The sequence below is a fragment of the Lates calcarifer genome, linkage group LG9 (assembly GCF_001640805.2).
Source record: "Lates calcarifer isolate ASB-BC8 linkage group LG9, TLL_Latcal_v3, whole genome shotgun sequence".
NCBI lineage: Eukaryota > Metazoa > Chordata > Actinopteri > Centropomidae > Lates > Lates calcarifer.
Window position 1 is genome coordinate 6,916,396 of NC_066841.1, and position 13,443 is coordinate 6,929,838.

The window sequence follows — 13,443 nt, forward strand, 5'->3', positions numbered from 1 at the left end:
CAGGCATTCATGTTGCCCTCAGGATAAAATGTAATAACTTGATTCTCTGACTTTTCATCCAGAGCCATCATCAAGTTAAAGTTTTTATTTGTTCAACACACCAAAATACATACAAATGGCATTCCAATCATCCTATGTTAACATGCTAACACGCCAAACACAAGCCCATTTAAGTGTGCCAGTAAGCACTCATGCTTGGTGCGCTCATGCCAATTCAACAAATGTGTCTAACTCTCCATGTGTTTGTGTGATTTCGCAGGAAAGATCGAGAAGATTCGACCTGCGCCGCCCGTGTCACCCTCGCCCTCAGAAGGAGCCCTGTCCGATGCCGGCAGCGAGGACTCTGGAGGATCACGACCCAAAAACTTCATGCAGACACTTATGGAAGACTATGAAACACACAAGGTGAAGAGGAGGGAGAAAATGGAGGACAACAGTGTAAGTATTCAAACCTGAAGAGGATAAATAAGCAGAATGAGAGAAAAGGAGAGTTGTTTTCCATGTAGAACACAAAAAGAGGGAATTCATAGCTGTCAACCATAGAGAGATTTGTTGGATTCTTGTTGAACTTCTGACCACAGAAATCATGCAACATAGATGCCAAAATGTTTCTCAGTGAGTGAAATTGAGCACAAAGATAACCATAGTTTATCACACATTACTGAGCTGTAATGTGGTTCATTTGAATTTGAATATGTCAACGCGGTTTAATGTCTCCATCTATGACTCGCTGGCATGAGCAAATACTGGGAATTTCCCAGTCTGTGGCAGGACATGAAATAGAAAGTAAGTCTCTGGGGGATTTTTGTCCTGACTCCATCATTTATCATTCTTTGTATCTGAATACGTCTTTTAATATTCACTATTAAGAATTAGGTCTCTATTGAATTTTGGCAAATTAAAATGTCAAAATAAAGGCCTACAAAAAATAAGAAAATGGCGTACAGCATTTTTACATCATCAGAAAACATCTCCATGTTTCACATGTGAGCTAAGAAATCCTACTCAAATATAAAACTGCATTCATTCCTTTTCAAGATATATAATAATATTTAATTTATCTTGAACTGATCATTTTGCAGCAGGAAATAATGTCGCTGATGTTGTTGCTGATGTTTTTATTGTTCATCCATGATGACATCACGTGTTGACTGTACTGTTGCTTCTCTCCTGCTGGTCGGTCAGTATGCCCGTTTGTTGCTGGCTAACGAGGTAACCACTGAGGTACCTGTCGCAGTCCCAAACCTGTTCACCATGTTAAAACTGCCTTTACTGAAAGACCTGGGTCAGACTCGACTAAAATCCCTTAGGGAAAACTAATACATTCCTGTGTATGTTTTGAACTATTTCTGCAGTTGAAGAAAGGCTTACATCCCATTAAAGTTTTATAGATACATACCCTTTGGTCTTACAATTAGAAAAAAAATATGAATTAATTTATTGTGTAGGATTAGAAAGCTGTTTCGTGAGGTTTAATTCAGTTCAACTAAAAGAGAAGAGAAAGTTACCAAATACAGACGAGTCACAGTGAGTGGAGATTTTCACTCTCTTATTCTCTATTAAATGTTCACCACATTGTAAAAGTCAGCAGTAAGAAATAGAAACTACGTAACTTCACTTTGTCCAGACATGGGAATGTATTATTTTTGTTAGACACCCTAGACTGGGTGGTTACTGTGAAGAAAACCTAAAAAGTTTTCTGTCTGGTCCCAGGTCTGCTTGTGGTCTCACTGCTTTGTTGTTCTGCTCTGTGGTGTTGGTGCTGCATGTGCTTGTCCATGGATTTGGTGTGACCTTTGATCCCCCCCACACACACTTTTAGTCTATATATCAAATGTATACAGTACCAACTATGATGACTTCATTTTAAATATAATTTTAAAAGACTGCAAAAGGATTAATAGTTAATGACTGAATTTTGGATGAAAAACAGTCTAAGCTCTTACATTTGGTGAATGTGTGTTTTGATTATCCTCAATTTGAGGCCATCAGTGCTTCCATTTCCAACAGCATAACTGGGCTCAGTTTTGTGAGTCATTTTCTATCATCATCATTACTGCAGCCATTATATCAGACCTCAACAATGCACCTCTACCCATGATCCACTTCACTTTCACCCTCTTTTCAATTACCCTGGATTCCTGCTCACAAAGAAATCTTCCCCATGTGTGAAGATGGGTTTATGTGTTTGTAAGTGTGTGTGTGTTTTGGCATGTGTGTGTGAGGGACAGTGAATTATGAAACAGCCCTGGTGTTCAAGCATGAATCCTTCCCTGAAATGGAATAAGATGACCTTTTTTTATTGTCAAATGGTGCAGGTGCGCTTTATTTTGGTGGTTTATTTAGACAAATGTTGCTCAAGGTTATTAGACCTGAAACCTCTACTGCAGGGTGGTTTAACCAAGCGCTCCCTCAGCGTTTGACATAAACTGCATGTCATATTAAAGTTACTGTTGTGTGTTTTTTAATGATTGTGTCGCCATTATATCCCTTGAGCTGGGAAAAAAGCATGGATTTTGTTAATTGGTAGCTCATGCCAAAATGAATGTACGTACATCTGATTGGCTGTTTTGTATTTGTCAGGTTCTGGAGGCCACTCGGGTCACCAGGAGGAAAAGCGACATGGCACTGAAGTGGGAGGCCGGTATCTACGCCAATGAGGAAGGAGAGGAAGAGGAGGAAGAGAGGAGGAGGAGGAGGAGGAGGAAGAGGAGGAGGAGGAGTAAACAACTCCTTTCAGAGACAGTTAAGGGACTGAGTTGAAAGGAGGAGAAAGAGGAAGATGGAGAGACTGAAAGAGAAAGGACAAAGAAAGGAAGCAGTATTTATTTTACTCATAGTATTCTGATGATCACATGACCCATGGGGCTCATCGAGGAGATGTATCAAGTTATGATTTTTGGACCTGAGGATTGAAGTTGGAACAGCATGTTAAAAGACTGAGTATGTGAGAGACATTTGAAGTGTTGTGGTGAGTTTGAAGAAAGAGATGCAAGAGACACTTTGAAAGGGTTTTATGGTGGTTCAGGAGCAGTAAGCAGAAGTTTATTTGGGATCGAAGGTTTTTTCTAGTTGGTAGACGCTGAATGACTTAAATATTCATAGGACTTTTTCATTTATCTGCAATTTTATTGTTGAAATATGGGCTGAGATCTAAAGATTTTATTTCAAGAGACTTGAAGATGATGGTTTTAGAAATGTGCGCTTGATAAGAGACATCTTCAAAATGTGTGGGAAGGGTTTTATTACCAACAGGGAGAAGAAAAAAAAAGACAAAAGCAAAAGACAAGCAGGTATACGCAGAGTGTATATCAAAAAAGGAGAAAGAGTGGGGCCTAATCACATGCTCAGATGCTGTAATTTTGAAATAATCTTTACCTGACTTTGATGATGCTGCAGGGAGGCAGTGATGTTTTCCAGGATTTCAGCCGAACGGGACCCAAGGCGTCACCATCAAAACCCGTAGAATTTTTTTCTTCTACATCCTGCAGTGCCACAGTACACCACTGTACAGACATAACACACAGACAACATGTTGGTGGGAGCTTTGGCATTCCTTTCAAGCATCCATATTAAAATCTTAAGTGCCGACTCGAGGGTCAGCCTCCTTGAATCGTTAAATGCTAGTGAGGAAATCCGCAAAACTAGCATCATGGCGCAACTTTGCCTTAGACCTGTCAGTAGTTGTTGAATGCACGATATGTATGACGTATTTTATCTTCTCCTATCCTGTATTACTACGGTTGCAGTAGACCTTAGAGAAAATAAGCAACCACATTAAATAGTCTGTCTACAAAACACTATTCTTCAGAGATCTATAAATCTATAAAGTGCAGACAGGAGGAGAGAGGTGGGGGAGACTGCAGGTCATGTTTGTCGTGTTGCTTCAGTCAGTGTGTGTATTAATGAAAGGGCTGGGGTGGGGGTTTTATATTCTAAAAATCACTTATTTTATCTTTGCTGGCTACGCAGCTTTGTTGACCTGTGCTTTCTGATGTAAGCAGTTGTTTCATGTATTATACTGAGGTAGGACTGTGTATTTGATATATGAACATGTACTATGTTGAGATTCCAGTGGGGCAACTGCCGTCTATCTACTATACCTTGCTAGCTGAGGATAAAGTTTGATGAAAAATATTGAAAAAGCTTTTTATAAAAAAAAGTTGTTATACCAAAACAGAATGTTGTTATTTAGAGAAAACTTTCAGCCTAAGCTCTTAAGTCTGTTTTAAAAAAGTACTGATTGTGTGCATGGCATCACACTCCTTTCCTAACCTGAAACAAGCACACAACAAGCAGCAAAAAAAGAAGGCAACTGACTATCAGTAACAGCAAGCTGAACAGACTTCTGTTCACCTTTATGTCACTAACATACTGTAAGTTGGCGTCGTCAGATGTTTTTACTGGATATATTGTGAGCTTTGATTTTGCAGGATGATGTGATTTTTCTGTTTTGTTAAATGGATGAAAAAATACAGCAGTACAGGCATCTGTGAGTTTAATGATACTGTGGACTGTCCAGGTGTTGACAACAAGGTTCAGCTTCAAAATTAAAACACTTAACACACTGCAAACACAATCAGAGTAAATCCTAGGGGGCCTACAGGACTGTCTTGAGATGGGAATTAAAAGTAGAAATGTGTGAGCATGGCTGTAGATACAGTATTTCTGAACCACTTTAACTGAGAAGTAGCGAAATGATTCTACTTTTCAGTCTTTATTTTGAAGCCTTAGAGATTTTCTTTCAGCATTAGGATATCAGTTTTTTTTTCTGTAAACCAAAGGTTACAGTTCTCATCACCAGTGTGTCCTGTCCAAGTGTCCTTTAGCAAGGTACTGACCTCCCAGTTTTCTCACACTGAATAAAATCCTCAGATAAATGCCTGAAATATAAATATACACTGAGGTAAACTCTCACAATGGAAAAAAATTACAGAACACTAGATACTAACCCTTGACAATGATGAATCTGTATTGTATTTATTGGGACAGCCCCAGCATGACTTCAAACTCCTCTCGGCGAATTGTCTGACTCAGCTGTCTGGTTAACATGCTCTCTGTAGGAAGTGTAATGCCAGCAACTCCACCAACCAGAGGTGAAAACCAAGGACTTCTGCCTCTGTGATGTACCCATTTCCCCCTGAAACAAAAAAAAAAACCTCACATTAGTTCAAGAGAATCCTAGTTGTTCCCGGTTTTTTTTTTTTTGTTGTTGTTGTTTTTTTACACTTTTAATAATATATAAAATGAAAAAAAGTATTTAAAGGCCTAGTGCCCCTTTTTATGAGAGACAGAAGTGTCATTGATACAACAGATGCAACAGAGGTACAGTGTCGCTGATGCTGATTTGAGATTAACTTTGCTACAAAATTTAAAGGGACAAATGAAAAAGTCAGTTGGGCTCACAAACAGTGACAGGACGACAAAAGCTTTTTCTAGACGTCACCAACATAATTCAAGTTGTCAGACAATACTAAAAGCACTTGTTATACTGGGTATATATATGAGATTGTAGTGAAGACATGAGCTTCAACAGACCTTTTTTCAGGATGAATAACTGATACAGATCCTTTGTGATGATTGTTTTCCAGTGGCCTATTCTGGATGCCAGTTGAGCACCCACTTAGCTTTATTCACAGCACAATTTGAGTTTTAATTAACAGAAGCAAAAACGCTTTTCTCTAGTTTACTGTAGCTGCAGCATCACATAACATGTTAAACTGTGTTATTACACACAAACACACGCTGTCCTCATTTCTGCTTCAAAGGACACAATCAAACCCCCAAAACCTGTTGGAGTTCTCATTAAATAACACTTTTGAAAAGGTAACAGACATCATGCACACTCAGAGGAGTTATAATTGTGTGATTTATGATTATTATTATTATGCTTTTGCTGTTTGAATTCATGGTGCAGAGATGATTTATTTATCATTTTAAATGCTGGTAGCTTGTTTTCACCTCACAGAAGCACCAGAGCTTCAGTGTGGGGGACTCACACTGTGTATGTGTGTGACAAAGCAACCTTACCATACAGTATATAACCTTTGTCCCTATGTTAACCACTTGTATGCTCATACTCTGCTTTGTTATTTTATAGCACATGTAAGGCTCACAATTATACACCTACTATACATATTATGAATATTTTCTCATTAAAAACAAAACATGTAGATTGTTGGATCTCTGAGTGGTTCATTTAAAAAAATGCTTTCACTTTGAAATTATACATTTGTCATATGATGCAGCAACTATTATGAGTGTAAACTGTGGTTAGTGCCACTTCCTGCAACACTGATGACATTTGGCACACCATTTCACACAGTGTGTTAGTATGGAAGTATTTCTGCCAATGTGATGAAGAAAAAGATCCTGTAAGTCATTTTAATATGAAATAATGACTTAGTATCGCAAGACAGTGAGAAACATTATTTTGAGAAGGTTTCTCATTATAATAATTTAATGGATATTGTTTTTCATTATATTGGCAGTAATGGGCTTCCATACCTATTAGAGTTCAACAATGTGTTTTATCTCTCATTGGGTTAAAACACACAGTAAAAACAACAAAAGGTTATTATATGGGTTTGGAATAAAACATTAATTTAAGTCTAACTGGCCAGCCATGCAGCATTGCCATGCCAATGTTCCTGGACCTGAGTGTGGCAGGTGGTTCCCCAAATCTCACAATACAAACACAACTTTCAGCTCACGCCTTTCTTTCAAAAAGCCAGCTGAGCACGTGAGAAAGAGGAAGTGGGAGTAACAGTGATGTTTTCTCCCTGGCTGAATGCATTTAGTTATTCAGTAGTAATGAAAAGCAGTAACTTCAGCCTTTTTCCACAGTTAGTCTGTTTTTCGCTTTAAGTTTTACTTAGTGAGGGGTGCCGATATTCTCTGAATAGCCTAAAAAATAGAAAATCATGGTGCTGCCGAACTTGTGTCAAACTGCCTTCACGGTGCTCCGTCAAGTGGAGCCGATTATCGTGCTCGAGATGCTGGGCAGCACTCTTTTCGACACCGCTCTGGCGTTGGTAGTTAAAGACCGGTGTGCCAACGCCACGTATCCCGATCTCTCCAGGGAGGACAGCCAACAGAAAGCCATGACGGACTTCTTCATGGCCTACAACCTCATCATCCGGCTGGCTCCGATCATACCTGCGCTGCTCTTGGCCAAGTTAAGCGACCGCGGCAGGAGGAAAGCCCCCATCGTGGTGCCCCTGGGCGGGTACGTGCTGTCTAGGCTCGGCCTGCTCTTGGTCGTCATATTCCGGCTGCCGGTGGAGGTGATGTTCGGCGCGGCGGTTCTCTTCGGGCTGTCCGGCGGATTCTGCGCCTACTGGCCCGGCGTGATGACGCTGGCGTCGCTTGGCTCCACGGCGACTGACCGGTCCAAGGTCAGTGTTTTCGGACGGTGTTGCTGTTAGTTGTCGGAGAAATCTAAATTTCTTTTTCAGATACAAAACACAACTAAATTATAGGCTATTGTCTGATCATTATAAAGAAAAACTATACCTGGAAGTATCACTCAAGGTAATAACTAGACAAGAGTTTCCTATAAATACAGTATGACGAAATTGGGGACAGTCTTATCATTTTCAGTGTAGGAGTTGTTTTTGACAGTAGTATTAATAGATTTTACTTATTTTTTCTCCTGCATTCGGGACAAAATATGTCTTTAAATGTCCTAAATTATGTAAAAGAACTGAGTGAAACTATGCAACACCTAATTATGCAAAAACATTTTTGGCCCTAAATGTGGCCTAAAATAACTCCACAAAACTCATGGACTCAAACTCATGAACTCAACCAAGGATTTAATTTGTACTGTAATAATTTGTAAGAAGCAGCATTTGTCTATATCCCATGCAGGTGATGATGAGAGTGGAGCTGCTGTATGGGCTGGCAGGTCTGGTGGGAAGTTTGGTGTCAGGTCATTTGTTCCTGCTGTACACAGCCAGCCTGGGAGAAGGAATCATCCTGCTCATAGTGAGCTTACTGCTGCACCTGCTCTGCCTCCTACACTCCATATTCCTGCTGCAGGTCAGTGTGTGTGTGTATAATATTACAGAGGATATCCTGTGCAGATGTGTGATGCATGTGTTTTGGTTGTTCTCATACTGTCTGCACCACATTTTTTATCTTTTATCCCCACATTTAGCAGGGAACTAGTATTTTTGCTGAGCAGTACGCAGTTCATGCAGATGTTAAACGTGTGTCCATCTTAATTAAAGGTGAAACACGTGTCCGACAGAGAGCCTGAGGAGAACTGCCACCTTCTTTCTCACACCCCTGATAATACTGCTGTTGTTGAGGCTCCTGCTGGGATAAACATGGTGAATGTGGTTATGCTGTTCATGGCTGCCATCCTGTACGACTTTGCAGTGGGTGGAGCTATAGAAATACTTGGCGTCTTTGTGATGAAAGAGCCACTCAGCTGGAGTGCCACCCAGGTGAAGTTTTCCTCTCTTTGCACAAGGCAATATTGACGCAGCACAGATTACAGGAATTTTGGGCACAGGCATAGATTGTGTGTTTCTGTCTTTCTTTTTTCTCTTTAATTTTTTATGTCTTTCTCTCTTCCTTTCTCTTTCTCCAGATTGGTTATGGGAATGCAGCAGGCTGCACAATTTTCCTCACCAGTTTCCTCGGTGTCATCCTGTTCCGTCGCTGCATCAGTGACGTCATGCTCATCCTGATAGGCATGATATCGTTCGCCTCGGGAATCTACTTCATGTCCTTCGTCACAGCAACCTACATGTTCTACCTCGGTAAGACTGAGCATCTTGGCGTGAGGCACAGTTTGTGATGGACCAACAGACAATCCATCCTGAAAAAAAAAGAAATTCATGAAGCTCATGCCATATCATCTTCATGCTACTCTCTAAAGAAGGCCACCACCATTTTCTCTCAACAAAATGAAGCAAAAGCAAATCATAATAATGATCATAATAATAATAATCATGAAGGCATCTTTTCTCACATGTAGCATGACCTGTGAATAGAAAGCCAGGCATAGTCAGTCATAGTGTTGTTGATGTTGACAGACTGTGTTTTCCCAGAGTAAAAAAAAAACCCTCACTGTCTTTCACATGTGGCCTTGTGGTTTAACAGGTTGTTCTAAAAATGAAAGACAATGTTTAGTTCCCATAGGTGTTCAGAGTCAACTCGTCTTTCATTCTCATTTAAACCAAATAGCCAATACAAGAAACAGAAAAGTGTCCATGCTTGGTTGTTGATGGTTTTTTTTGTTTTGTTTTTAAGATTTGAGTCAGTAAGAAAGGAGAACTGAGCTCACATTATCTGTTTTAAAAGTCGACCATTGCTTACGTTACATCTAACACTAAGAAGCCTTAGAGGACAGTATCAGTTTGTGACAGATCTAGGTCATCAGCACAAAATAGGAACAAAAATAAAGAACTGACCGTGAGTAGAAACCATAAACATCTTTATCCACCACAAGCTTTTTGTCCACCTATGTTTTATCATTTAGCATCCAATTGTTGTTTTACTGCATCAACAAATTATCCAGTGGTACTAAATTTGCTCCACAGGGACTTCATCTTAATAGAAAAGAAAGTTTTCTTGATAAAAGTCACATAAATAGAAATAAGATAAAGTTACTGCAATTGTTTACGTGACACACGTTTATTAGCCTCTTGCCAAGAGTTAAATGAGAAGACTGAAGCCACTCTCATGTCTGTGCGCTAAATATAAAACTAGTGCTAGCGGCTGGCTAACTTAGCTTAGCAAATAGGTGAAAAACCGCTAGCATGGCTCTATTCAAAAGTAATAAAATATGCTTACCAGCGCCTCTAAAGCTCACCAATGAAATTAATACGCCCCAACTCATTTAAATTCATATAAACGCCGAGTACTCATACGCCCCCTTTCTTCCCATTTTTCTGCTCACTTCCTATAGCCTTGACATTTTTTTTGTTAGCTTAAGCTAAGTCCTTGTAATACGCTCAGTTAGCTGGGTGCTAGCTGCAGCGTCATGCTTACTGCTAAGTGCTACGCTCGTGTTGCACATGCTAACTACCCACTTCTACTGTTTCTTCCAAACAAAGCAGAAATGTAAAACCATCATTTTCTTTGCAAGAGGAAAGAGCTAGTATACACAAGCTGTTAGCAACAGCAAACGAAAAGACCTTAATGAAGCTGATATAATCTAACTACTCAAAATCTGTGCCAGATACAAACAAAATGGACCCTCATATTTAATGCAAATGCCACAGATGACAGTGTTACTTCGGCACGAAAAGCTGATTGTTAAAGACAACGTGGGTGAGATAATACAAAACTGGCTACCGCTCTAATAGACACACAAACCTGACAGAAAATCAGAAAATAGAAGGTGGATGGCAGTGGTGGGTGGTGGGGTGCACAAAGGGACATTGTGGAGAGAGAGGAAAATTAATGAGTGTTTAATTCTCTGTAGCTCGCTCGCTCACCCTGTTTGCTCTCATCCCGATGCCCACGATCAGATCTCTGCTCTCACAGCAGGTGCCAGCGTCCTCATGTGGTGAGTATGCAACCTCTGTGTGTGTGTGTGTGTGTGTGTGTGTGTGTGTGTGTGTAGGTGTGCAAAAGCACCACAGATGAGTAATAAAAACAGCAGGGATAATTGAACAGTTAAAGCAATCAAGAAATATGTTGGGTTTTTTTTACTACTGTACAAGCATGAAATTACAGCATACAGCTGCTACTGAATGCTGTGAACACCTTAACTTATATTAACCTTCATTGTACTGGGGTGGAACCAGAAACACACATCTTAACCTGGGCAAATAAAACCAAAACATAGCCAGATAAGAGAAAAAAATGTTCTTGTTTTTTTTTTTCTAATTTGGGTGAACCTTCCCTTTAGAAATAAAATTTCATTCAATTTTTTTTCCAACACAAGATAAATCAAGGCTCTGACAACAGATTATGTCAAAGTTAGGACAGGAGGAAGTTGTGGAAGAGGGACAACAATTTGACACTTCCTGAAAGTTGAGTTTGCAGTCACAGGGTCAATGACAGTTCAGAGGAAAAAAAATCTAGAGGATCCATTTACATTTATATGTTATCATATCTGTGTCGCACCGTAAGCAGTGGCTGTGATGAAAGATATGTGATTACATGTCTTCTTGCAATTAAAAAAACACATAGATCACAATAACAGCAGATGTAATGGGACAGCTGGAATGAATGGTTGTTTGTCTCTATATTATCAGCCCAGTGATAAACTGCTGACCTGTCCAGAGTGTACCCTGCCACTTAACCAGTGTCATCTGGGACTGGCTCCACCCCCACCTCGTGACTCTCAAAGGACTAGCAGTATAGCTAATGGATGAATATATTGAGAAACAGAATATGGGGAAACTCATTCCAAAACACAGCAAACAACTGCTTAGATTATTGTGCAACTGCATGGTGAAGGGAGGAGGCTTTCTGAGCTCTGCTGGCTCAGTGACTCCTGAATTAGCAGACAACTATGTGCAGGGCTAGCCAACATCCTAAACATGGAAAACATTTTGTTTCAATACAGTTATACAGCACATGTTTGCTTTTGAGGCCACTTGAGGCCACCCATCTACAATAATTTTCTATAGGGAGAAATATAGTCATCTATTTTGATCAAGCTCCCGTCATGTTATTTCTTCAGGTCCTGTGTTCACTGTGTGAACAGTAGCAGCTTTTGGACAGGTATGCAGACATGCACCCACAGAGGAGTGGTGTATCCTGGAAAAATACTGTGAGGCCAGTCAGACTGGTTTATATTTTTAGAGGACTTATCTTTAAGAGCCTGTTCTGTCACAAGTCAGAGTGTCATGCTTCCTCTCTCGGACCATACACACACAAACACACAAACATACACGCTGGTTGATGATTAAAGAACCAGTGTTATTTTTATTATCTGGGATTTTTCCTCCTGTGTTTGCTTTGAGATAATGTCTGCTTGAGTAGTCAGTGCAATTCAAACATACACACCAACCCTTTTCCTGTCCTCACACACATACAGGAAAATAAAAAATATAAAAATATGTATCTTACAGTGCACAAAACACAAACTGCATTAGCTGGTTGTCTGCGATAGCAAGCAAAATAAGGGCATTTCCCAAAATGTCACACTATTCCTTTAAAGCAATCTGTTTGTCTCTCTTTCCCATCAGGCACCACTCTCACCTTCCTGCAGTTGGCTCTGAAGTTTGCCGGTCTGGCCTACATCCCTGCCTTTACTAAGATCTATCAGAGAACCCTGGACTGGTTCCCAGGTTTCGTCTTCACGCTGGCCAGCATCTTTACAGTACTGGGAATGATACCCATCAGGTACTTAGTTAGCAGATTTATCAGGACAATAAAGTTTCTGGCAGTCAGTGTTTGTTTATCTATACATAAGGCACCATTGGAAAAGAGTCATAAAAACTTAACTTAGACTTAAAATACTTGTTTCTGTGATAAAACCTGACTTGGAGTTGTTTCTCCCTCCAGTATCGTCGGCTGCAGATCACCTCAGAGGCGACAGAAGGATTCAGAGAGACTGACTCACCAGCTGTGAGTTGCCTTTGGTACGAGGCAGACGGAAACTGAATAGTGAAGTGAGCAAAAGGAGACTCGCTTCCTTTAACCATATGCACTGTCAGAGGAGGAACAAACATGGATGTTATATTTAACAAACATTTATGTTTACATGAGCATTTTATGATTTCTGAAATGGTACTGTGGGAAGAATATCTCAAACCAGTCTGACAAAAAGTTTCAAATTGTTGACGTTTTGACTGAGATTTAGGCAGATGTCATCAACCAGTGGATTTCATCAGCCGGTGAAATTAATCCAAACTGCCTTAAAGAGATTAGTGACACGTCCACAATACACCCACAGTGATTTCAACATAATGTAGACTTTTCAGTGACTGCGTCAGACATGAAAAGTCCCTCATGAGCGCTGCCTAAAATAGAGAAGTTTTTTATACTGTGAAAAGATTTGACCTAACGCATTAAATGAAGTTTGTCTTTTTGGATCACATTATTTCATTTGTAAATATCGAATATATGCTATTCAATTCTGACACATATTGGGAGGTGAGAGATTTCAGCCTTGCCGTGAGGTTTTTAATTTGTTTTATTGTCATTGCCGACTTTATGAATGGCTTTCTGTTGCTGTCTTCGAGTTTATACTTTGTTGTGGATTTGTTACCTGACTAGTTATGAGTGTGTGGCCAAAAATCAGTTGTCCTGACCAAATCAGAATCAAGATCTAACTTCATGTAGTTTCTGCTGGGTCACTCCAGTGTTCCTATGCGTGAGAACAGTTTACAGACTTGTTGACACTCTGTTTGTTAATTTACTTGCAGAGTTATTTGCATTATGGTCCCATAACATTAGATCCAATTACCAGTCACACATCACATTACAACTCAAAATTTTAGTAGAAGAGTATATTTTGAGTAAGTTGTC

The 13,443-nt window shown here is 39.9% G+C and overlaps 2 protein-coding genes and 1 long non-coding RNA gene across 8 annotated transcripts in view; 2 read left to right on the forward strand and 1 right to left on the reverse strand.

Annotated features, from left to right (window-relative positions):
* LOC108886025 (A-kinase anchor protein 2) overlaps positions 1 to 6,173 on the forward strand; it is a 75,870-nt gene extending 69,697 nt beyond the window's left edge. For 4 of the 5 annotated variants that reach the window (XM_051072829.1, XM_051072827.1, XM_051072830.1 and 1 more), the window contains 3 exons: positions 260 to 438; positions 1,186 to 1,224; positions 2,584 to 6,173. In XM_051072829.1, coding sequence (XP_050928786.1) covers positions 260 to 438; positions 1,186 to 1,224; positions 2,584 to 2,763 — 398 coding nt within the window. In that variant the 3' untranslated portion in view covers positions 2,764 to 6,173. The remainder of the gene's footprint in view (positions 1 to 259; positions 439 to 1,185; positions 1,225 to 2,583) is intronic. The other variant, XM_018680625.2, reaches the window with a different exon arrangement.
* A 421-nt stretch (positions 6,174 to 6,594) lies between these two features.
* On the forward strand, positions 6,595 to 13,007 carry LOC108886026 (thymic stromal cotransporter homolog). Of its 2 annotated transcripts, XM_018680628.2 has the most exons (7): positions 6,612 to 7,397; positions 7,873 to 8,043; positions 8,235 to 8,453; positions 8,600 to 8,771; positions 10,442 to 10,525; positions 12,159 to 12,315; positions 12,478 to 13,007. In XM_018680628.2, exons 1-7 carry the CDS (start codon positions 6,924 to 6,926, stop codon positions 12,542 to 12,544), a joined length of 1,344 nt encoding a protein of 447 aa, XP_018536144.1. In that variant the 5' UTR covers positions 6,612 to 6,923; the 3' UTR covers positions 12,545 to 13,007. The 2 variants fall into 2 exon arrangements, with proteins under 2 accessions (XP_050928788.1, XP_018536144.1); XM_051072831.1 differs by lacking the exon at positions 10,442 to 10,525 and having other exon boundaries at positions 6,595 to 7,397.
* LOC127142797 (uncharacterized) lies at positions 8,734 to 10,505 on the reverse strand. The gene is made up of 3 exons (XR_007813853.1): positions 10,455 to 10,505; positions 8,984 to 9,120; positions 8,734 to 8,830 (listed from the first exon to the last, which is right to left on the reverse strand). It is a non-coding gene; the product is annotated as an uncharacterized LOC127142797 (long non-coding RNA).
* Positions 13,008 to 13,443: the final 436 nt, after the last annotated feature.

Bases quoted from the DNA above. Each gene is read 5' to 3' on its own strand.
- LOC108886026 (XM_018680628.2), top strand. From the start codon at position 6,924: ATGGTGCTGCCGAACTTGTGTCAAACTGCCTTCACGGTGCTCCGTCAA. The intron at 7,398-7,872 runs GTCAGTGTTTTC...TATCCCATGCAG, and splicing joins CGGCGACTGACCGGTCCAAG to GTGATGATGAGAGTGGAGCT. The intron at 10,526-12,158 runs GTGAGTATGCAA...CTTTCCCATCAG, and splicing joins GGTGCCAGCGTCCTCATGTG to GCACCACTCTCACCTTCCTG.